This window comes from Ananas comosus, linkage group 19, assembly GCF_001540865.1.
Source record: "Ananas comosus cultivar F153 linkage group 19, ASM154086v1, whole genome shotgun sequence".
Classification (NCBI taxonomy): domain Eukaryota; kingdom Viridiplantae; phylum Streptophyta; class Magnoliopsida; order Poales; family Bromeliaceae; genus Ananas; species Ananas comosus.
In genome coordinates, this window is record NC_033639.1 from 173779 (window position 1) to 198395 (window position 24617).

The 24617-nt window shown below is 40.7% G+C and overlaps 5 protein-coding genes across 5 annotated transcripts; 2 read left to right on the forward strand and 3 right to left on the reverse strand.

The window, feature by feature from the left end:
* On the forward strand, positions 1193-2783 carry LOC109724617 (putative calcium-binding protein CML19). The gene has a single exon (XM_020253495.1). The coding sequence runs from the start codon at positions 1777-1779 to the stop codon at positions 2524-2526; it is 750 nt and encodes a 249-aa protein (XP_020109084.1). The 5' UTR covers positions 1193-1776; the 3' UTR covers positions 2527-2783.
* Positions 5686-6795, reverse strand: LOC109725101. The gene is made up of 2 exons (XM_020254169.1): positions 5996-6795; positions 5686-5904 (listed from the first exon to the last, which is right to left on the reverse strand). Exons 1-2 carry the CDS (start codon positions 6184-6186, stop codon positions 5742-5744), a joined length of 354 nt encoding a protein of 117 aa, XP_020109758.1. The 5' UTR covers positions 6187-6795; the 3' UTR covers positions 5686-5741.
* Positions 7270-9853, forward strand: LOC109725100 (protein LYK5-like). Its single transcript, XM_020254168.1, has one exon. It carries the CDS (start codon positions 7527-7529, stop codon positions 9597-9599), a length of 2073 nt encoding a protein of 690 aa, XP_020109757.1. The 5' UTR covers positions 7270-7526; the 3' UTR covers positions 9600-9853.
* LOC109725039 lies at positions 11986-13140 on the reverse strand. Its single transcript, XM_020254087.1, has one exon. It carries the CDS (start codon positions 12886-12888, stop codon positions 12208-12210), a length of 681 nt encoding a protein of 226 aa, XP_020109676.1. The 5' UTR covers positions 12889-13140; the 3' UTR covers positions 11986-12207.
* LOC109725132 (galactan beta-1,4-galactosyltransferase GALS1-like) lies at positions 19483-23013 on the reverse strand. Its single transcript, XM_020254215.1, has 2 exons — positions 21443-23013; positions 19483-20581 (listed from the first exon to the last, which is right to left on the reverse strand). Exons 1-2 carry the CDS (start codon positions 22927-22929, stop codon positions 20236-20238), a joined length of 1833 nt encoding a protein of 610 aa, XP_020109804.1. The 5' UTR covers positions 22930-23013; the 3' UTR covers positions 19483-20235.

Here is a 24617-nt window from a genome sequence, read left to right on the forward strand (position 1 = left end):
AATTTTAAATTCCAAATTTTAAATTTTAAATTTAAATTTTAATATTTTAAAATTTTGAAATTTAAAATTTGATATTTTATATTTCTCAAATTTAAATTTGATCTTAAATTTAAAGTTTGAAATTCAAATTTTAAAATTTTGAATTGAAAATTTGAGATTTTGAATTTAAAATTTTAATTTCAAATTTTAAAATTTAAAAGTTAAAATTTTAATTTTCAAATTATAAATTTAGAATTTAAAAATTCAAATTCAAATATAATAAGTGGGTAATATCATTATTTTTTATTTATAACTACCCACTTTAATTTTTATTCCATCTTACCTAACCAAATGTAATTTTTTTTATTCTTATGAATAACCCAATTTTCATCCAAACACAAAATTGATCTAATCCCCGCTTATACCTCAATTTATATCTATCCTTGGAATAGCCATTTTTTGCTTATCCCCGAACCAAACGATACCTAAGGGGACTGCTATCATCCCAACCGTAGAATTTTTAATCCAAGGGCTAAAAAATTGGAAGCACCAATTACTTTATGCTTCTGATATCATAGTAGCTCTACACTATATTTTAATTATTTCAGAGGATTGTAATTCAACAATTTTATTTTATATTTTTTATTATTGTGTTGTATTATTGTCCTAATTTTAATTTAATTTATGTCTTTTTATTTTGCCATTTGATAAAAGAGACAAATTACAATATTCTATATCTTATAATTGATGTATACTTTGTTAATATTTATACTCTATTTTAATCAAATTTAAATAAATTCAAACAAATGCTAAAATGGGATGCTACTAAGTTAATTTTTCTAATGTGATTTTTTTACATAATAAATGTTTAAAATAATCTTCTTTTCTATATTTAAAATTATATATAATTTTACTTGTTTGTTATATTATATAATTGAAATTATATTTTTATATCTATATTTATAATTATATCTTTATATATTAATTTTATCACTATTCTCAAACATTGAAATATTTATTAAATATTTCATAAAATATTTAAGGGTAAAATTACCATTCAACGTAAATTTTATCAGTCCAGTAATCTTATTCTCACATAAGCATCCAAACACTATCGAAAATATCCTCCGTGAACAAATAATTAATATTCAAACGTAAATTTATAGTTATTCTAACTTATATCAAAATATTCTCTATTCTTGGGAATAATAAAAATTATTTCTCAAAATTTAGTTCTGGAACCAAAAAGAGTATGGCCTTTCGCTCGAATGAAAGTAAATTTTTTTTTTTTTAATTTTCATTTATCCTCCCACATCCTTTCTCGTAAGACACTCCGCGTCCCCTGCGACGGTTGACCGTTAGCGCCGTCCCTGCTACGTACGTACGCGTACATACGACACAGTTGCGACACCGTTGCTTTTAAAGAAGTACTATTATTATTATTATTATTATTATTATTATATTATATTATATTATATTGATTTACGGCTTTGCCGACGTCTTCCTCAATTCCATCACCACCGAACCTTCCCCGTTCCCTGCCTCGAAGCTCCTCCTGAACCCAGCTGCTTCTGATGGATCACAAGTTTCCTTGAAAGAAAAGAAAGGACCAGAAATCGCAAGGAATCAAACATATACTGCCTATATATACAAACTTTCTCTTCTCGCACCATGGGGATCGGTGATAAGCAGATCCGAGTTTGTTAATTAGTTTGCGCCCACCTACGTACGTATCAACACTTCTTCGCAGATAATCATATATACACGTAGTAGCTAGCTAGCGACCGTACGTCCATCATGCTTGCTGTCATCAACAACGGAGCCGCGCCCGCCGCCGCCAGTTTGGCCGCAGCAGTACAGCCGGCCGACGTCGTGAGCGGTCGGAACAGCAGCAGCTCCTCGGCTTCCCTCTCGACGTCTTCGTCCCTGATAAGTAAACTGCGGGTTGCGTTGTCTCCTAAAAGCAAGAGGCCTGCAGATGGCGATATTCGCCAGCAGCAGCAGCAGCCACTTGCGCGGGTCCTGAGCTGTGGCAGCACCGAATCCAGATCCAGCTCCGGTGCCAGCTCCGGCGGGGGGAGCAGGCGATCGAGAAATACGGAGGTGATGGAGCGTGTGTTTCGCTACTTTGACGAGAACGGGGATGGGAAGATCTCGCCTGCGGAGCTGCAGAGTTGCATGCGGAGGAGCCTCGGGGAGGAGCTGTCGGCCGAGGCGGCGGCAGCAGTGGTGGCGTCGAGCGACTCGGACGGGGACGGGCTGCTCGGGTTTGAGGATTTCTTGAGGCTGCTCGCAGAAGATGAGAAGGCTGCAGGAATATCGGCGGCGACAGAGGAGGAGGAGGAGAGCTGCAGCCTGCGCGAGGCGTTCCGGGTGTACGAGATGGAGGGGCAGGGCTGCATCACTCCCAAGAGCCTCAAGCGGGCACTCCGCAGGCTCGGCGACCCCCGCACCACCAGGGAGTGCGCCGCCATGATCCGCGGCTTCGATCTCAACGGTGACGGCGTCATCTGCTTTGACGAGTTCAGGGCCATGATGATGATCTAACTATAACTGAATGTATAGATATATCCCCTGCCATCTGGGGGGATACATGACACACAAATTGATACCTTCCAATTCTTTCATTTTTTATTATTATTTTTTTTTGTTTTGCGGACACTTCTGTCTCTAATTTACTGCTGTATGAGATTCTTTTATCAGTTGTTTCTGTGATGTATAGAAAAAGTATAGTATTTCGTTAATTAATGTGTTTCAGAAAACACGATAATCATCAATAAAGTGATCGAATTCTTTTGACGATATGTATCTTATTCGATTCGAAGATTTGTGCAATTGATTGAGCATAGCGAGGAGAATTCATATTGAACATCTACAAAATTATTTTGGAAACCCACATCATCATCCAAAACAAAACAAAATAAAACAAAACAAAAAAATACAAGAAAATTTTACTCTGTAAATTTACAAACGTACCATATTGGGAATGGTGTGATGTTTGGTAATTTAGAAGAGGAGATTACTTGCGACCTTGCATATACAAATAGATAAAAATTTCACTCTGTAAAGTTTTATCCGAAAACAGTTTGATTACGAGCTTCAAAACTTAATTTTGGTGCAGCAGCAGCAGCAGCAACTACGACATAATGAAAATAATAATAATAACGCGCTAAATGGGAACATGGGAACAAAAACTTGGGAAAAAGAAAATGTTAAAAGAAGCTGAGAACGCATGTAAGACTCGTTTTCTATTGACGTCCAGTTAGATAAATAGGTGATGTTATCACAAAGCAAATTAATTTGGATAAAAGAGCAGCTAGAGCACAAGAAGCCAACTAACTAATTCATTGTGCAAGGGTTTTGCTCCATCTTTTCTGGTCCAATTGATCAGTCTCGTTAATGCGAAATTCAGAGGTTAACAGCTATGACCGATTTGGTGAGACTATTCGGTTTTCTCTAAACCCAAAAAAAAAAAAAAAAAAACATGATACTTTTCATTTAGGCAAGTTTAATTGTGGGAACCAAGTAGGTAAGTACGGGTGAAACCAATCCTCGTCATTCGTCTACAACTTTGACTTTGCCTTCCTGAGTGAGCCAATCAATCGTGTGTATCTAAGACAAATTTAGGAGAAACAAGTTAAAAAAAAGGAAAAAAAATGTGTAAATGGCTCGCTTTCTTTCTAAGAAGCAACATGAATGTGGGTCACCACAGTTTACAAAGTCAATTTGACCTGCGTGCTGGTACGTTAGAGCTGTCCCATCATAGCGTCCCCGCCACGCTTTGACTGGTAGGCGGTGGTCGCCGCCTCCTTTGATTAATTGTTTGTATCAAGCATCTACCCTTCTCCATTTTCTCAGAAAAAATTAGCATCCAGTTAAAAATAAGAAAAACACTAATAAAATACTAACTAATTAGTATAAAATTATAACTTAGAATGAATTGCAGATCCAGCACTTGTCTCAAAATGATTATCAATTGCATGAGTTTGGGCCCGGATCATTGGTGTTGTGATGCGCCTGAGGAAGACAAAATATATTTTTTTTTTTTAAGAGAAAGGTAGCATGCTACCCGCTTTATTCATTGGAAAAATGAACTAGGCTACAAGGGTGGGGCAACCATAGTTAGTAAATTCGGATTCGGCAAAAATTCGGTACGGATATAATTCGGATAAAATTCGTCTTCTAATTTTTAAATTTATTGAAAAATACGGCTAAAAAACGGATTCGCTAATTATTCGGATACGTGATTTATACGGATATTATACGTTCACCAATTAAAAATTCGGGATAAAAAATTCGGCTATTAAATTAAGTTTTTTTTCTCTCAAAATTTATGCTATTAGCATAAATATTCATATTTCTTAAGAATATAAGAATAAAGAGCTACAAAATTAAACTAATTAAGTAAAACATAGTTGAAAACTGAATATAATTAAATATAAAATATAGAAGATTCACATATAAACATAAAAGATTCACATACAACCATTATTGCAAACTCTGTTACTAAAATATGTTACCCTTTGTTGTCAAGATTCCTTACTTGAATAGCATTATTTGGAGCAATTTTTTTTTTCCTGAAATAAACTTCGCACCATAATATGCAGGGTTAAAATATATATATAGACACCTAGTTAAGCTACTTTAAAAGAGGTTAACATACTCGAAGTGATCGATCGATTGATGCCCGCCAAATCCCGTTGCTAATTCTAATCCAAATTCAAATCCAAAAAACTTCTCAGATCTCAGATCTCAGATCTATGATAATTAATTAGGCACCTTTCGCAAGTCCAAGAGTCAATATAAACCCAACTTAATTAATTAAGGAGAGATGAAGAAACCCTAATTAACAATTTTAATTAGCTTGAAGGAGATTAATTATTGTGAGCAGTAGAGAAAATAGAACTTGTAGACTTCAAAACTACAATGTAAAGGATGTAGACTTCAAAACTACAATGTAAAGTGTAGATCATAGGGATGATGAGAGTCAAACTCATACAAGGTTTACTCATCGGAGAAGGGAAGAGGGGCGAAGAGGTTACCTGTGTGCTGGGAGAGGCCGAGGAGGAGGAGGGAGAGGAGGGGCGGAACGAGGAGGTGGGCGGCGGCGGCGGCGGCGCAGACGCGGCGGCGACGGCGCAGGCGCGGGCTTAGGCGAGGTCGGGCGGGGCGCGGGGCGGGGGGCGTGGGAGATGACGGACTGGTTGAGGAAGGAAGGACTGGAGGAGTGGAGGGTTCTGAACTTCTGATTTCTGAAGAGTGAAGAACTCGATCTTCGATGTGGCCACGCGGGGTCTTCCAATGGCATGCGGCGAGCGGCCGGAAGGGAAGAGGAGGAAGGAAGGGGATCGGGGCTGGGATCGGTGCCTCGATGGTAGGCGGGAGGGGTGAGGGTTAGGGTAAAATCTTCGTTTTGGGGAGGGCGAAGAGGGCAATTCGAATTTCGATTTTCGAAAGGAATTTTTTCCCCCTGCCGGTTTTTTTTTTTTTTTTTTTTTTTGTTTGGGGTGTTTTGATTTGTTGTTTTAACTATTTTTTCTGTTAATTTTAGTATGCACTAGAATTTTTTTTTTCTTCTTGTTCAATTTAAATAATTATGCGCAATATTAGCCCTAATGTATCACGCCGTGTTGTTTGATATAATGTTGTATCATATTAAATTAATATATATTTGTTGTTATGCAGTAGTATGTTTGATTNACGAGCCCGTGACCCGCGAGGCCCGCCCGCGACTGCGACCCGGCGCCGTTTTTTTCAGGCGTTTAATTTGCGAACCGCGAATTAAACGCGAACAAGAATATTTCACCAAAAAACCGCGATTTTTTACGAATTTTTGGGAAAAATACGTAAACGGCCGTAAAATTCGTTTTTCCAAAAATTCGCGAATTATTCGCGAATTTACTAACCATGGGGGCAACTAGGGCCCTGAAAAAAAAATAAAAATAAAAATAAAAATAAAATAGAAATAAAGATAAAAATTAAAATTAAAATTCAAGTAGGTAGAGCCGAATCTCACTCCTTCAGTAACTGCCGGAGAGTGATAACAACCCTCTCAGGGTTTGGTTGGATTGTCTTAAAGATCATGTCATTTCTGGCCTTCCAAATGCACCACCAGCAACCGGCTAAATCAGTAAGGCAGTCCCTTTTCTTCCTTCGGCTCTTTCTAATCCTCCACTTGTCCCAAGCACGGTTAACCTCATCCTCCATGTCTAGAGTCTGAACTCCATCAACACCCGACACTAAGATGAACTTGCTAAAAACACACCTGGTGAACAGATGGTCTACTGTTTCCTCGGCCGACCCGCATAGTACGCAGGTTGAGTCTTGAACCCAACCTCTTTTAGTTAATCTATCGGTCGTAGGGATTCTCTTATTAAGGACCAGCCAGCAGAACACTTTAACCTTAAGAGGGATTTTGACTCTCCACAGATGAGATGCACGCACATCCCTCGTACCTCCGTCCGACAACGACACATAGATCGATTTTTACAGAGTAAGAACCATCGTTGCTCCATCGCCATTGTATAGTATCTGATCTATTCTCCGTGGAATACTGTGAAATCCTATCTTTGAGCTTCGCGAGGCTGGTTCTCGTCCCTTGCCCTTGGTTGTAAACGACTCCCAAAATCCTACTCCACTCCCAACTACCCCTCGTAAAGCAGTCACTAACTTTTAGGTTTTTTCCGTCGGACAAGAGGAAAGCCTCGGGGAATAAAAGGTTTAGCGTGTTATCCCCACACCACCGATCTAACCAAAAGTTGATGTCGCATCCGTTACCAAGCTTGTAGGCCTTCCCCCAAGAGAAGATAGTGCTATGGCAGAGAACTCCCCTCCACCAGCTTGAGTAGGGTCTAAATGATCTGCCTTCTCTCAAAGGTATTATTCGACGATAATATAAGTCTCAGATTAGCTTGTTCCACTGTAACTGAGTACCTGTGCAGAATTTCCACCACCATTTAGTAAGTAGCGCTTGGTTCATGATCGCTATATCCAAGATCCCTAAACCGCCTTCCGCCTTGCTCCGGCATACATTCTTCCAAACCATCAAGCAGCCCTTTCTTGCGGCGTTTCGCCTACCGTTCCAGAAGAAGTCCCTTCTAAGCGCTTCGATGCTCTTAAGTGCCCATTTGGGTGCCTTGAATACAAATAGGGCGTAAAGGGGTAGGTTAGTTAACACCGCGTTTACCTGAATTACTTCATGCCCCTTGCCGATGTATATGTGAAAGTCTAAGGAAAGTCTAAGGGACAAAATACTTCATGCCCTTTTAACGCGGCTGCGGAGCCCGAAGTCAAAAAGTGCGGAAGAAACGGCGGGTTCACAGCGCCAACCAAGCACAGAAATTGAAGTGTCGCCTGCGGGTACCCACTTGCCAATTTATATCTCTTCCTCTTCTTCTCACGCATGAATGCGTGATGTTGCCATATAATGAGCTTACAATATTGATTAGTTGGGAGTGCGAGTAGAAGACAGAGAGAGATCATAAGAAAAAGATAAAAATAATAAGAAACAGACAGAAAAACTCCGTAACACCGCGCCTCAGTCAGTAATGGGGAAGCCGAAGCAGCGGCAGCAGGAGCAGCCGCCCGTGTCGTTCTTGCTATCCGTGTTCTTCTTGTGCTTCTTGATCTCGATCGGGTGCAGCGACGCCCAGCAGGAGTACGAGAACAACGAGCAGGACAACTGCTACGGGACGAACGGCTCCTCCACGCTGGGCTACTCCTGCAGCGGCGGCGGCAGCAGGTCGTGCACGGCGTACCTGACCTTCCGGGCGGCGGCGCCGTCCTACCAGTCGCCCGTCGACATCTCCAACCTGCTGTCCGCCGACGCCGCCAACATCTCGTCCGTCAACGGCGCCGCCGACGCCTCCTCCCCGCTCCCCGACGGCCGCCCCGTCCTCGTCCCCGTCGCCTGCGCCTGCGCCGGCGCCTACTACCAGCACAACGCCACCTACACGCTCAAGTCCGCCTCCGAGATCTACTTGACCGTCGCCAACGGGACCTTCGCGGGCCTGTCGACGTGCCAGGCCCTCATCGCCCAGAACCCCCGCTACGAGAGCCACAACCTCTCCGTGGGCCTCACCATCGCCGTGCCCCTCCGCTGCGCCTGCCCCAGCCCCAATCAGACCGCGCAGGGATACAAGTACCTGCTCACCTACGTCGTCACCTGGGGCGAAGACCCCTCCGCCATCGCCGGGCGCTTCGGCGTCGACCCTCAAGCCCTGCTCGACGCCAACAGCCTCTCCGCCGACTCCACCATCTACCCCTTCACCACCCTGCTCGTCCCCCTCAGGTCCGAGCCCACCGAGCAACAGCTCCTCGCCGCTTCCCCTCCCCCTCCTCCCTCTTCTACCCTTCCTCCTCCTCCTTCCGGCTCAAGCAGCAGCAGCAGCAGCAGCAACAAATGGGTTTTCATCGGGATCGGGATCGGAGCCGGCCTGCTAATCCTCTGCGGAATTCTGGCCGGTCTGCTGACCGTCCGCTTCCGCCGCCGCCGCGCCGCCGGTCTCCCCCCGGGCTATGCAAAGGGAAAGACGAATTCGGAGTCGGGCGGGGCCCCCGGCGATGCGCCGATGAAGCGGCCGGCGCCTCTGATTTCGAGCGACGTCCGCAACGTGATCGAGTCGCTGGCGGTGTACGAGCACGGGGAGCTGGAGAGGGCGACCGGGTTCTTCGGCGAGGAGCACCGGATCAAGGGGTCGGTGTACCGCGGGGTGATCAACGGCGACAGCGCGGCGATCAAGCGGCTCAAGGGCGACGTCTCCAACGAGATCAACATTCTCAAGCACATCAACCACTCCAACGTCGTCAGGCTCTCCGGCTTCTGCGTCCACGACGGCGACACCTTCCTCGTCTACGAGTTCGCCGACCACGGCTCCCTCGCCGACTGGCTCCACCACCACCACCGCCCCCACCCCCACGATGGCAGCAGCAACGAGTGGAGTAGCGGCGGAAGAGGTTATCTCAGCTGGAAGCAGCGGGTTCAGATCGCCTACGACGTCGCCGACGGCCTCAACTACCTGCACAACTACACCAACCCGCCGTACATCCACAAGAACCTCAAGAGCAGCAACATCCTGCTCGACGCCGAATTGCGCGCCAAGCTGTCGAATTTCGGCCTCGCGAGAGCGGTGGCGCCGACGACGGACGAATCTGGGGAATCGGCGCCGCAGATGACCCGGCACGTCGTGGGCACGCAGGGCTACATGGCGCCCGAGTACTTGGAGCACGGCCTCGTCACGCCCCAGCTCGACGTGTTCGCCTTCGGCGTCGTCATGCTCGAGCTGCTGTCGGGCAGGGAGGCGGCCTCTTTCGCCGACGACAAGGAGACGAAAGGCGGCGAGAAGGCGCTGCTGCTGTGGGAGTCGATATCCGGAGTGCTCGGCGGAGAGGACGTGCGGCGGAATTTCAGAGGCTTCGTCGACCCGTACCTGCAGAGCGATTATCCCTTCGATCTGGCGTTCGCCATGGCCGAGCTGGCGATGCGCTGTGTGTCGCGCGAGCCGGGGGCTAGGCCGAGCATCGGCGAGGTGCTCGTGTCGCTGTCGGCGATTTACAACGCCGCCTCTGATTGGGACCCTTCAGATTACAGCCACTCGGGTTCCATGATCCATGCCAGGTGATTAACACTTGCTTTTTCTGGTTGCTCTCATTCAACACTCCACGCCATTCAATATTATAGAACATGAGAACATGACAGAGAACATAAAGATGTACTTGTAGAGATGGTAATAAGCCGAGAGATTCAGCAAATTTAGCAGAATTTTATGAGATTTTGATGTATTTAATGTTTTTGCTGTAGCCTTGTGGAAGAACAATTACTATTCATTTGCCTTTCAATTCTTGCTTTGACCGTCGCAAGCCTCTGGTTCATAAATCTGTGGCATGTTTTGATCGTTCAAATTGTTTCTTTATTTCTTTTCCATCTCATACGGGGTTATACATTAACTTAAAAAGATTCAATACTCATCAAGCATCATAATCCTGCGATAGTATATTTTTCTGTGTGTAAGCTAAGGGGTTGTTTTGCATGGTGGAATTAAGAAGTTCTTTTTGATAACCCGTGAACTGAGAAATCTGACCGAAACTGGATGGCTGGTGTATTTTTATCTAGTCACTAACAGCTTCTCTGTTGCAATACTGATAATTAACTTCATACAGAGGCCAAAAGCAGAATCTTTTGTGCTAGATAATTGAGCAATTGTTGATCAGTCCAAATGCCTCTCTAGCCAGCTAGAGGTTCTGCAGAAGTATTGTTTCATCATTAAAAATCTGAGAAGCCTCAATAGTTTTTATGGTTAATAGTTTTACAGATTCAAACAGAACCCTGAAGCAGAACCTTTAAATTTGTTGAAGCCAATTTCAGTTTTCTGATCGAGTCGAACGCTCTATATGTATTTGCACCAAAACTCTTTTAGTTCTACTTCTTGTGCAGAGAATCTCTGCAGAAGCTGAGCCAAATCGGTACTAAACAGCACGAGGTGCGTATGAAACTTTCTCTATGTTCTTTTAGGGCATGATTGATTTATGATTGGAATAGAAATGATAAATAAAATTTGATTGTTTTAGAATAAAAAAATGGAATGACGAATCACTCAAAAATAAGAGAGAGCTTTGATTAAGAAAGAGAAGAGTGATGAAGGAAGATAAGGGGAAAGTGTTTGTGAGAGATGATTATAAGTAGTTTACTTTAAAATAGGCCAATCCGGAATTCAAAACCGGATTCGGCCATACATGTATTTGGTCATTTTCCATTCCAGAGTGGAAACAGAATTGCAATCCGATTCCTATAAACCAAACAACAATAATTCGAATCAATAAATATCATTCCGATTTCATAATCTGGCATAGGTGAACCAATGGGTGAACCAAACATGCCCTTAATGTAGAGAAATATTCTAAGGGGCTTTATTTCCACCAGCACAAGAGAGTTGCAGTTCTGAGGTACATGGAGTTTTTTGAGAACCTCATCTCCTCGCTGTCTGAAAAAGAAAATTAGCAATGCTGTCAACTGCTCCATAATAAATCCTCTTTTCCGCAAGTGATCAAACCTTTTCGACTGTTAGTTGCTCTCATGTATGAAATTAGTTGTGCTTGACCTGACCATATACATATATATATATATATATTTGTGAGTAGTTGCTAGTGATGATGACCAGGATGATAGCCCAGTAAGGAGATGGGTTATCTGGAAAACGTCGGGCTTCAACGCCGGAGCATACATACCATTGTGATCAAGATATGTAATTCCAGGCCTTTTTTTTGCTTCAATTGGCACATCACATGGCAGAATCGTCTTGATTCTGCTATGCAACTTACTATGTTCTTCTGATGATCGAAAAACTTAATTTCTGCTGCTGCTGCTGCTGGCCACTTATGTTAGAAATCTTGTCACAGATGTTCATACTAATAGCAACAGATTTGGGACTAGCTAGTTATCACTTACTAGTAGTTATCACTTACTAGTAGATCTAATTAAGTTCTTTTAAAACAAATTTTGAGACTTTGTATTGGTAGGGGTGCGCCAGGCCCGTGCAGTAGTGCAACGCATGGGCGACGCGCGAGGGCCGCAGCAGCAAGCTGCCGTGGGCAGACCCTTCCCCAGAAAAAAATGAATTTAATATCGAGGCGAGCACATGGCCCGCGTATCAGATATTAAACTGATAAGAACAGATACTACACTTGATCTTAGCCAAAAGGCCGAGAAAGGTATGAATTGTTGATTCTGAGTTGCCCTTCTTTTAATTCCTCGCTGCCTTTCAATGTGCAGTTCTCCTTCCGGTGTGGGACAAATGACAATATAAACGCACAAGCGTGCGTGCAACGCATCCTTTGTAATAACAAAAATAATAACAAAATTTAAAAAGAATATTTGATATAATTCCAACCGCACACTTTTTGATCACGCATCCACTCTGCAGATTCATTCAAGTTTTTCGAGTAATTTGATCTTACGCTTTGTATGTTAGAAAGGACATTGATTAGGATTGAATATAAGTTAGGGAATATTGATTCACAGGCACTAATTTTTTTAAAAAATTCACAAACAATTAAATATACAACCACTTGTAAAGTGCTCTCAATTGAGTACCATAAATAAACAAAAATTGCTGCTTCTAAATACGTTGATGAAATTTGGAACGAGAAAGTAATCTAAATGGAACAATAAAAATGAAAAATAAAATCAAATACAATCCGAGCTAAATTAAGCATTTTTTTATTTTTTTTTTTTCACTCCGCATCCTCCAGAATGGTGCTCAACATCCTCCTCAAACGCCGAGAAGCTGCCCTCGGGGTGCCCGCTGAACCTTTCTTTTTTGAGGCCATCATCTTCTCATAATTATTAGACGCAGAATTCGAGGCAGATACCGTAATAGTACTATAGAAGTCGTAATCATTATAAGAATGTTGTACTAGAGCGTCTTCGACGGGCATCACTCTCCGTCCTCTCTTCTTACTAGATGCGGCTGCTGCGGCGGCGGTATCGAGGGCGGCGCTGGCCTTGACGGCGAGGGCGGCCATGTCGAGGCCGGAGAGCGCGCGGCCGCGGAGGGCGAGGGGAAGGACGAAGTAGAGCTGCCCCCGTCGGAGCAAATCCCCGGGGCCCAGCGCGGGGATGGAGGCGCCGAAGCAGAGGCGGTCGGAGTCGCAGAGGAAGAATTCGGCGGAGGCGGCGCCGCCGAGCGCGTCGGATGCGGAGATCGGGGCTGCGTACTCCGTCAGCGATCCGTCCGCCGCGACCACCTTGGCCGTCGGTTGCCGGGGGACGTCGATAGCGGATTTGGCGGCGGCGGCGGTGACGGAAGAGAAGCACGAGCCCATGCAACAACGGTAACGAACGCCAGAATTCAATGGTCGGTTATTGATAGGGAAGGAAGAGGTACCATCAGGTGTGAGTATATATATAGACATACATACACACACAAAAGATATATATATAAATATAAAAAGTTGTTTTCGTGCGATTAAAATAATAATAATAAAAATAATAATAATAAAAAGGCAAGGATGCGTTGGGCTTGGGCACGTAGTTTTGTGGGGGCAGTACAGGGAATTGTAGCGGAATTGTAGCGGAAGACTCGGGCAGGTGTCTTGCAGCACAAGAAACTAATGTAAAAAAAAAGAAAAGAAAGAAAGAGAGAGAGAGAGAGAGAGAGTGAGAAGGCCACGTATGTGATGATGCAGTGCTAGACCTGCTGGTGTGTGTATTTAATAGTTTTGGGAAAGCGATCCGATCAGGGGGGAAGGTTCGCATTCGCTTCTGATATTTCTGGTTCATTCCCATTCCCACCTCTCCTGCTATTCTGGGAACTGTCTAGAAACACGAGCGAGGACCGGGTCAACCATTCGATAGTTGACTCTTCTCGCCAACGTGGGATCTATGCGGCATTTATATCGCCGTATCTCAAAGTCTCTCCATTAATTAATCAGAATCTGATCCACTCAAACAATAGTTTCCACCAATATCTTATTCCTCCGTATTATTCCTTGACCTGCTCGAAAATATACAATATTTGCTAGATACACTATATAATTATTAAGATTTTTTTTAAATGTCGGAATAATATATTCGAATCGTGTGATTATATATATATTTTTTTTTCGCTTCTTGAACAATAATAACATATTCCAGCTAAATGAATGATTTATCTTTTCTTTTTTTTTTTGTGAATATGATACCTATTTGAGATTTTTGATTATGATACACATCCAACATATATTGAATAAATCAAATAAATATATTAAAATGTTCATACACAAATAGGGCATACTATATTCGGCTTTTGAGTTTTTTTTTTTTTTTTTTGAAATAAGATAAATTGCTTATGTTATTCTGTCAAATCGTTGATGTCAAGAGTTTTCAAGGAGAAAATTAATGGTAATAATAATAAGTCCCTAATTTTCAACGGCACAAAATGTTTTTATAAATTATCATAAAATATCTTATTTCAACGACCAAGTGGAATCATAAAATATGCCTCATTATTATATATATATTCAGAATTAGGTTACTATACTATTAATAGCACCAACTCATTGATGTTATTATATTTTCATACCTGAATGAAGGAATATGTAATTAGGATGATAGTCGTACCCTAGGGTTGGGTGTGCGTTTGATGGAATAGTGTGATATATATAAGGTTTAGGGTTGAGTGGGTAGTTGCTACCACCTAGTATTTGGTGCTATTGATAGCATTATAATCAGACTCTATATACCTAACTCCCACCCTATTTTATTATATTAGATGGTGTGAATTGCGAACCATTCTGTGAGTTGTGTAGATACTTCTAGAATATAATTACTATTTATACTAGAGAATGGGTGTACTATTATCTCCACTTATTATCGCGAATTGCAGTAAGGGAAGCTTCAGGATTTATAATATTTTCAAAATATTGCGTATTTTATATTTGGAATAGCAAGTTTGTTATAAACTTATTAAGTCACTTAGATTGAAAGGCTAATAAGAATAAGTATATCTTTATTAATAGACTATTAACTATGAAAAGAATTAAAAGAAAGGTCGGTGAAATATACTTGCTAAGACCAAGAAAAATGAACCCTAGTACGGAGCATCAATGTGAAAACACCTTTACCACTCTATAGAAATATGGTCCAAACTCCTTCGAATGTGAAAGTTACTTATGGCCTGTCAAATTCGAAACTCCATTGTTCTTTTTTTCACTAAAATTTATTCCTGCCATTATTTGGTCATGAATAACTCGTAAATCAATGATATATTTAACTGTAAATAATTTTTATTATATTCTCATTCACAATTAATCCAAAACATCTGAACTAATTATTTAGGGGAAAAATTAGATTTCGAAGCCTCTATTTACAGTGAAACAAACATAAATCTATTGGAAATATTAACACAGGAATAACATAACTCAGTTTAAATTTTGTTTCGTTTGTTTGTTTATTTTTATTTTTATTTTTTTCAATTCCTGCTGTAGGAAGACAGATAGTGCAATGGGGCCCAAGTGCAGTCCTTCCGACCACACCATTTTTGTTTACCTGCAATCAGTTTCGTTGCAAGTACCAAAACAAACACTCTCAGCTTCTGCCAACAACCATGCCCTACAAAACAATTAGGGAAAACTTCAAAAAAAACCCCACGTGGTTTCGGTCTTTTCTCACTTTTATACGCTGTGGTTTGGTTTAAAGTGTATCAAGTTAGTACCCTTTGATTTCGTACTTTCTCATTTTAGTACCCTATGTTTTAAAGTGTATCAAGATAGTATTATGTGGTTTCGCACTTTCTCACTTTAATATCATGTGGTTTAATATTTCGTTAAATTATATACCCATAAATAGATAATAAAAAGAGAAAATTGAAACCACAGGGTACTAATTTAATACAAAAATGAAACCACTGAGTACTAACTTGATACACTTTAAACCACAGGGTACTAAAGTGAAAAAGTGCGAAATTACAGGATACTAACTTGATACACTTTAAACCACAGGATACTAAAGTGAAAAAGTGCGAAACCAGGGGGGTTTTTGAAGTTTCCCCAAACAATTATAAGACTTCATGTGAATTATGCGTCACAAATAGTAAAAAAATACAATAGAAAAAATATTTTATTTTTTTAAAATATAGATAACAATTATTTGGTTATAGTATATTTTTCAATGATCCCGCCAAAAAACGTAAAAGTATATCTCAATATACTTTTTCTAACTCCTTCGGTCCAGTAACTTTACATAGTCTTCTATATCAAACAAGGCATAAGATTGAAAAGAACTAGTTAATTAATATTTGTATTCTCTTCTGGTGTTCCATTTATTAATTTAATCAATGGTATGACTAATTCACTTCTTATCCGGATATATATATATACTAATGTAGTCACCCGCGCGATGCGGCGGATAGATATTATCGAAACAATCATTATTTCTATAAAATAAAAAATATTAGTTTAAATGGGCTATAAAAATTAGTAAAATACTATTAAAGATGATATTTTTATACTTATTAACTCAACAATCTATATAATGAAACTCAATATTTCAGTCAAAAAAATAATAAAATTATAAGTAAGGATAAATACAAAATTTACAATTGATTACACATAACAATTCAAATAAAAGGAATTGTTAAAGTTCAAGCGAGTGTTAATTGAAAATTAAATAAAATTGAGGGCCTATTTCAAATGGGCTAGAGAGGATCTCTCAGTAAACATTTTTACCAATCTTTTTTTAGTATTAAAAAAAAAAAAGCCAAACAAAGCTAAACCTGCACTTCTCCGGGCCTAATTATGCCCTTATGTCCAGCAAAATTTTGATGAGTGAATGAGCCCTGAAACCCCACAGAAATAATTCAATGAACACCTTATAAGCATCTACTACAAATCAATCTGAATTATAACAGAGATGTGTAACTTGAGTTACTTCTAGTATGTATGTAACAGTATCAAATCCTGAAAAAAAAAAAAAAAACATAATTAAATACAACAACACCTGAACAGAAGCAAATACCCTATAATATAAGACCATCAATAATAAGTTGCCATTTTTCCAAACCAACCTCTATGAGGGTAATCAGGAAACCCGGCGGGAGGAGAAACTGCAACAAAACAAAATGTAATTCAAGTGAAAAAAAGAAAAAAAAAAACCAACTTAAAAGAGAAGGAACAGTCGAGCAAAATTAAGCAAAATGTGGAAGAATTTAATGATAAAAATTCTACATTTTTTATCCAAATCGGAAAAAAAAAGGTTTTCACATCTTTCCGATAAACCAAAATACCTTCAAACTCATTCAGGAGAGGAAAAGGATCTAAGATTCTCAGCTCAGACCTGCAAATCACATAAACCCCACCTAATTAACACCCAAAATAGAAAAATCAAAAGGTACATATATAAAAAAAAGAATGACTTCATAAAAAAGTCTCTTTTTGCTTTCGCAATAAGTAATCGATTCATCTGAAAGTTCGATCTCAATCATTTAATGAATTACAAATTTTTACACGAATTATCTTTCAATACTTCTCCTCATAGTGGCGCCTTGTCTATAAAAAAAAAAAAGAAAAAAAAAAAAGAAAAAAAAAAAAGAGAATAAAATGGTGGCTATGAAAAGTTTAATAGATATTCAAAGTTGGTAAAGTAATCAATTATAATTATAATTGCCATTAATTGATTAAACGTTAATATAGATTACCATTAATTCATGAAACGTTAATAGATCATATAACGTAAAGAAGAGGGGAGGGGAAAATGTGGGAATTAAAGGAGAGAGAATTATTAAAAAAATGAAAAAATGAAATGGTGGCTATGAAAAGTTTAATAGATATTCAAAGTTAGTAGAGTAATCAATTATGATTATAATTGCCATTAATTAATTAAACGTTAATGTAGATTACCATTAATTCATGAAACGTTAATAGATCATATAACGTAGAGGAGAGGAGAGGGGAGGGGAAGGGGTGGGAATTAAAGGAGAGAGAATTATTAAAAAAAACTAAAACAAATTTTTCTATCTATTAACTAAAGAATGAAGGGTTTCTTGCCACGTGGCAAAAAATATTGTGGATTCATTATGTTTAATATATATATATATATATATATATATATGAGGCCAATATTATTATATATGTACAGCATCAGCAAAATCAACATAATACATATTATTATAATAAATGAATATCACTCTATTGGTTACCCCATTTATTACATTATATATAATAATATCATTATTTGGGTATTCCTAAATTCGGGTCAGTGTGACATGTACATAGGAATTATATGCATTTTTGGTTTGACTTAGTACGAAGCTAATACTCGTATATATACAGCATATATTATTCTTTTTCATATTAATTCGGTGGCGTAGTTTGATCACTTAAAATCCTGCATAACCGCGTAACATTTATTGATTCTTAAGCAGGGTGAGACGATTCTCTTTTCTTTTCTTTTTTCTTTTTTTTTTTTTTTTTGTTGCTATTTTCTTTATCCAGTGAGTGAGATTGATTGTCAACAAGCAGATGCCGCGTTAGGCCGAAAAGATTGAAACATGATTGCTAAGGGGCTGTCTTGTTGTAGGCAATTATTGCTGCAGAACAGTCTGCGAATCTAACTACATTGCATGCAGGTTTGTAATAGCATTCAGCTGCTGCTGCAGTTCAAAACTTGAGATCCAGCTGCAACAGATGGAGCCACATCCAAATCAATTTTGGCGACGATTCCAAATGCCTCAACGGAGAGAGCAATTCTACGGAAAGAGTAACTCTAGCTATCCAATTGAGTCCTAAACTGAAATTAAAGAAGAAAATCTCACATTAAGATAATCTCATCATTCCACATAAAAAATTAACAAATTTGCAACTGCAGTTTCTCTATCTTACAATTTCAGGTTCTCTAGCTGAAGAACATGAATTTGAGTACTATCTGAATAATCATGACCACATGCAGGTATTAGAATCAACATCTTAACTACAACATGACAAAAATTCCCATGCAGCATAAATAGCCATCGATAACTTATTCCGACATTCCAACTAGCCCTTAAGTCTAACAAAACTTTGACACAGTACAGTATGTGAAATTAAAAGGCTGAAAAAAGCAAACATTTGATACAAAATCTCCTAACCTAATTTTAAAACTGAAGGTATTATTAGATTCCAGGAGCCCAACATCAAGTCATGACATGCACTGATGCACATGAAGCAGCTGTGATGCTTACACCCCTTGAGTAGAGCACAAGATAGACGAGGAATCAGGTGGGCAACAGAAAAGATTTCTCTTCAGAAACAAAGGAAAAAAACAAAGAAAAAAGAAAAAGCAAAAGAAAAGTGGTGATCATCAGCAAAAGAACAGAGAAACCAGATAAACAAACCAAAACCAATTTAGTCATGGATTCTTCCATCAGGGAGTATGGACCAAAAAGTGCTTCTCTAAACCAACCAGCAACTTTCTTAAAGAAAAGGAGACAAAAGGAAAAGGAAAATCTTTGACCTTTAATTTTCTTATTACAAAAGTTGCCACACTAGTAAAATTTTGCCCACAGCTCACTCAGCCTTTCAAGGTTTCACCACATGAAGATCATCAAGTATCCATAGCAAATTTAAACAGAAAATAGGGCAGTTTGGTTCACTTATTGCTCAATCCAGGGCCCTCTAGAAGGAAAATTTTGGTTTCTTCCTAAATGAAGGAGCAATTCAAATTGCAATGCCCTGCCCCTGGATGCTGAATAATGAAACATAGTTCACACATCTATACATGACAGGTCCCCTACTAGTGATCTGTGATCCCACATGGTATACTAGCTGGCTATTGGTGGCACACCCTATCATAGCCTAATTTTTTTGGCTACTACACCCTCATCAACCCTTAACCCATTGTGATTTGCCATTTCCATTTTGAGAGAATATTCTCACCAATTTCTAATACACTTAAATTAAGATTTATTGTGTACATGAAGCTCACAACAAGTTCATTCTGAGAATGTGGGAAAGAGAAGATAAAATAGCTTGCAATGAGCAAATGCCAAGGACAAATAAGGCAGCAGCTGTAGGTGAGCCCCATGGACCACTCTTTGCATTGAAATCCATCTGTTTCCAGTGACTTACATTGAGGGATGTCACAATTTCTAAAATGTTGCAAAAAGACAATGACCCTCATTAAAAAACCAACACCACCCATACCTTACAATTATTGAATGAATCCACCTCCTCTTATAATAATAATTTAAAGAAAAAATACAAAGGACACAAGGAAGAGATGGGGCACCCTATTCATCTTCCAATTATTTCATCAGCCCTGATTGTTCTACTCATAATTCAACATAAGTTGAGATGAGTATCTAATTAGAATGCAAACAATAAAAAATGACAACAACTTGCAATGCATATGTATATATAGAGAGAGAAAGAAGGAGCAAGAAACAATGAGCTAGATAGGTTTTGACACATAAATCCTCTGACTTATTAAGAACTCTGTGTTACCCGAAAAATCGATCTGATAGGAAACAACGCAGGAATATATTAGACAATGTAAAGCGTGAACAACGTCACAAAACCTCACCTTGATACATGTACATCATAGGTTAATGCGCGCCCTGCCCCTTCCCATTATCTTTGGTTCCTTAGTTTCCTCCGCCACCCAAGGGAAAGAAAAGAGCTCTCAATTGTTGAACTACGATCATTTCCACCACAAAGAATGTCCGTACCGCACCGAAGAGCAAGCCGGATTATATATATCTATATCTATATATATATATAATATAATATGTAACAAATGAGAATGATTTATTATATTTGAATAGGTCCAATTGTTTGCTCCTCGAACCGCCTGACGGTGTCGGCCAAGCGTTTCATATTGTCGTCGTAGACATAGGGGATTTTCTCGAACCATGTTACGTTGCCGTTCGGCGGAATCGGCACAAACTCGCGGCACGGGTCGCCGAGAACGTTGATGGAGTTGTGGTAATGGTAGTAGCGGATCAGGGACTCTGTCTTGTGAGTGGTGTTTCCGATGACGTTCTCCGACATGTGGACGCCGGTTGCATAGGCGTTCTTCGCCTGAATTGCGTACTTGCGGTCTCGCCTGACCCCAGTGATTGAGTTCCGAAATACCAGCTTCTCAAACCCCCATTCCCTGTTATTATTATTATTTTTTTTTTGGGGGGGGCCAGTGAAAGTATTAATTTGCATGAAATAATAATAATAATAATAATAATAACAATAATACAACAGAGTTGAACTTCATTTATCCTGCTTCTACCAGGCAATCATAAAAAAGCTAGTAGTAAACAAATGCCTTATTACAGTTTATGCAAAAGCACCAGGACAAGATTCTATCTATCTTGCCATCAAAGAACCGAATCGCAATGTCGTAATATATTAAAATTAGTCCCTCCAAAGATGAGAGGAGAAGAGGTCCTAATAACACAGCCGAATTCCTCAAGGAAATTGAGAAGCTTAATTGAGGAATATACCAGAGACAAAAGATTCTTCAAAAGTTTTTCTGAGCTTCTTCCTTTCCCCTGCACACGGGTAAGACCAGGATTCCAACAATAGTTGGGAGATATCTCATCTCATCTCATCTTTTTCTGAGCTTCTTCCTTTCCCCTGCACACGGGTAAGACCAGGATTCCAACAATAGTTGGGAGATATCTCATCTCATCTCATCTCATCTCATCAGATGAAGCCCCGCCCTTCTCCTCGCAATATTTGCAATGACTACACCACCACCAATTTGGGGCGGATATTTGCTGATCCACCTCCAAAATCAACAACTTAAAACCAGAGACATGCATGCTCTACTTGTAATTTAAAAACCAATGTATATATTATTATACGCACGCCAAACTTTCGCCGATTCTCTCTGTACTGAGAGAGCAACGATTACTATAACATAATAATAATAATAATAATAATAATGACTCGGAACTCAGAAGAAGCTTCTAATCTCTGATACCATAATGTTAAAAAATTGAATGGAATTACAAGTACGTACCGGGAGTGGTGGTCGTGTTGGGGGTCGGGGAGGACGCAGAGCTCGCTGGACATGGGGTTCTGCTCGATGGTGAATTGGGTGAAGGGGGAGAGCTCGGCGAGGACGGAGCGGAGGGAGCGGCCGCCGGGCAGGTAGATGTACTCGTCGACGTCGAAGAAGAAGGTCCAGTCGGCGGCGTGGCGGTAGCGGTGGAGGCAGTCGTTGACGATGAGGAACTGGTTGTAGTAGTAGCCGTCGTAGGCGGCCTGCGCGCGGACGTCCTGCACGGTGGCGCGGCCGGCGCGCAGCCAGGGGTCGAGGGCGGCGCGCGCGGCGGGGCCGAGGCCGCCGGCGTCGTGGAAGACGAAGTGGGAGCGGGGGCCGAAGAGGCGCGCGTGGTAGGCGATCCACTCGCGCAGGCGGCGCGGGTTGAGGCGGCCGTAGAGCGGGGAGCCGCAGTAGAGGTAGTCGAATTGGTGAGGGGGGAGGAAGCGGGAGGGGTGGTAGGAGCCGGGGGGCTCCTCGAGGGCGACGAAGCGCTCGTAGCGCTTGGGGGAGGGGGAGTAGTAGGCGTGGAGGAGGAGCCTTCCCCCGGCGTTGTCGGCGTTGGGGACGAGGGGGAAGGTGCAGTTGACGACGACGACGGTGTAGACGCGGCCGTAGCCCCAGTCGGGGAGCATCTTGTAGGCCTTGGCCCGGAGGGTGGTACCGTAGCTGGAGTTGGAGTTGTTGGGCACCCACTCGCACTTGAACCACGGCTTCCCGAACACGTGCGCCGGCTTCGACGCCAGCCCCACCACCGCGAACGTGTACGGGCCCCCGCGGTACGCCCCCATCTGCACGAACAGCGCCGCCGCGCTGCCGTACGCCCGGAACACCCGCACGTTCGGATCCTCCTGTCTGCTGCTGCTGCTGCTGCTGCTAGAAGAAGAAGAGGAAGAGGTAGAGGTGGAGAGCTTCGTCTTCTGCTGCTGCTGCTGCTGCTGCTGCTGCTGGGCGGCGGGGGTGGAAACGCTGCTGCTAATGGTGGTGGTGGTGGTGGAGTTGGGGGAAGTGGTGAGAATGGTGGGGGTGGGGAGATGGGGGCAGGAGGAGGAGGAGGAGGGATTGGAGGAGGAGGGGTGGGAGAAGAGGAGGAGGGAGTCGTAGGGCTGGAAATGCCAGAGGGCCATGAGGAGGGAGAAGCCGAGGAGGGTGGCGACGAGGGGCTTGATGTCGAAGCAGGAGGAGAGGGAGATCAGGGACAAGGAGGAGGAGGAGGAGGACGAGGAGGAGGAGGAGAGTGTACTTGATGCTCCTCCGACGCCATTGCCGCACGCGTCCTTCCTCATGTTGAGTTTCATCAGCAGCAGTAGTAGTACGTAGTATTCTAGCTCTCGAGGAGGAGGAGGAGGAGGAGGAGGAGGACGACGACGACGACGGAGGAGAAATAGGAAGGTACTGGTGCTCTTTCCCTCTCTCTCTCTTGCTCTCTCTCTCTTTTGGGCTTTGCTTTTCCTTTTATTCATTAGTGCAAAGCACAACAACAGCAACAACAACAAAAACAACGCGGCTCAATCATTCGCTCTCTCTCTCTCTCTCTCTCTCTCTCTCTCTCTCTCTCTCACACACACACACACACACACACACACACACACCCACATTGCTTTTTGGTTCCCTACTCTGCTCCCCTGCTGTAATAAATAAACTGGGGAAGAGAAGTGGCTCTGACTCTCTGACTCTCTGTTTCTACTGTTTGCTCTTTTCACTCTGAAGGCCTGTAGCCAATCGATCAATCCTACCTATATGTATGCATTTTATTTGAATCAGTGTACAGTATTTTAATTTTAAAATTTAAAATAAATTTATAGTTGAGAAAATTGTATAAAATATATAAGTAATTAACAAAATATGTAAGAAGAAACGGCACATTTAAAATTTTTTAAATTAAAATATTATTAAATGACTCAAATCAAATAAATTGAAAGACTGGATAACTAAATTCAACTGGTCTGTAGCTCAGAAAAGTTGTATGTATAGACGTAAAACTTACATTCTATTTTTTCTTTTTGGGCTCGCATTAACTCACTTATCTTGTTAATTTTTTCACTCAAAGCTTTAAAAATATTCTATAAGTTCGTAGATTCAAGAGCGTAAGATTTACATCCCTATAACTACAAGGGATGTACAGATTCAAATTTATAACTGCAATTTTGGCCCTATCCCCGCCACGCAGGTGCCACATCAAGGCCACGCAAGCTGGCTGTAGAGGGGCGTTAAGTTGAATACGATGAATCATCTGCCGTATTCTATACTTATATTCCACGGTAAATCCGTCTTTAGACACGGTGAATGGATTACCATATTCAATTTATTCCAGCACCTCCACNCATAATGTATTATATATATTTTCTAAAACTTGTATTCATAGAATAAAGAAAAATTTACTTTTACCCATGTAAAAACTAAAAAAAAAAAAAAAAAAAGTGTTTAGGGCCCTCCAAATAAGAAGAAAATAATAGTACTTAGTTGCACTTGCAATGCCTGCATGTCTTGGCCTTGCAGAATCGTTTTCATACGATCCTCATGATTAATTAGTTCTTTAAAATGTGTACATACATACATACATACATGCACACGGCTATGTCAATTAAAAAGTGTACATACATTCATAAGTATCTAAATTAAAAAGTGTACATACATACATACGACTATGTCTTTGTTAATTAGGAGTGTCAAATGGCGCTTCAACTTTAGCTCATCTGCAAACAGGTGTCTGAACTTTAAATTTTACCAAATTTTTTTAAAAAAATTTATCAAATAGTTTAATAGATCTTTTTCTTCAATTAAAATTATTAATTATATAATTATTTCGATCTTTTTAACTTGCGCGTAGCTTTCTAAAACTTCAAACATTAAAAAAAAAAATTTATTTTCAAACATATAAGAAAAGTGAAAAATAAAATAAAATTCAGTTCAAGTCTATTGAAATGATATGATACCCAAATTTTTATATCATTAAACTTACAAACGATTCATTACGATCAATAAAAATTTTGAATTTTGACCCTTCGATCACTAGATAAATGCTGTTTAAAAATAACAAAACATATTTTTTAAATACTTACAATATTTTAGATCAAATTTAATAAAATCGATCGTCAATTTGAATCTTTCGTACTTCTAAAAAATATGCAATTCTAGTTCATAGAATTAA

Bases quoted from the DNA above. Each gene is read 5' to 3' on its own strand.
- LOC109725101 (XM_020254169.1), bottom strand. From the start codon at position 6,186: ATGGAGGATGAGGTTAACCGTGCTTGGGACAAGTGGAGGATTAGAAAG. The intron at 5,905-5,995 runs GTGAGATTCGGC...TTTTTTTTTCAG, and splicing joins CTCCGGCAGTTACTGAAGGA to GGCCCTAGTTGCCCCCATGG.
- LOC109724617 (XM_020253495.1), top strand. From the start codon at position 1,777: ATGCTTGCTGTCATCAACAACGGAGCCGCGCCCGCCGCCGCCAGTTTG.
- LOC109725132 (XM_020254215.1), bottom strand. From the start codon at position 22,929: ATGAATAAAAGGAAAAGCAAAGCCCAAAAGAGAGAGAGAGCAAGAGAG. The intron at 20,582-21,442 runs GTACGTACTTGT...TAATAATAACAG, and splicing joins CAACACGACCACCACTCCCG to GGAATGGGGGTTTGAGAAGC.
- LOC109725100 (XM_020254168.1), top strand. From the start codon at position 7,527: ATGGGGAAGCCGAAGCAGCGGCAGCAGGAGCAGCCGCCCGTGTCGTTC.
- LOC109725039 (XM_020254087.1), bottom strand. From the start codon at position 12,888: ATGTCTATATATATACTCACACCTGATGGTACCTCTTCCTTCCCTATC.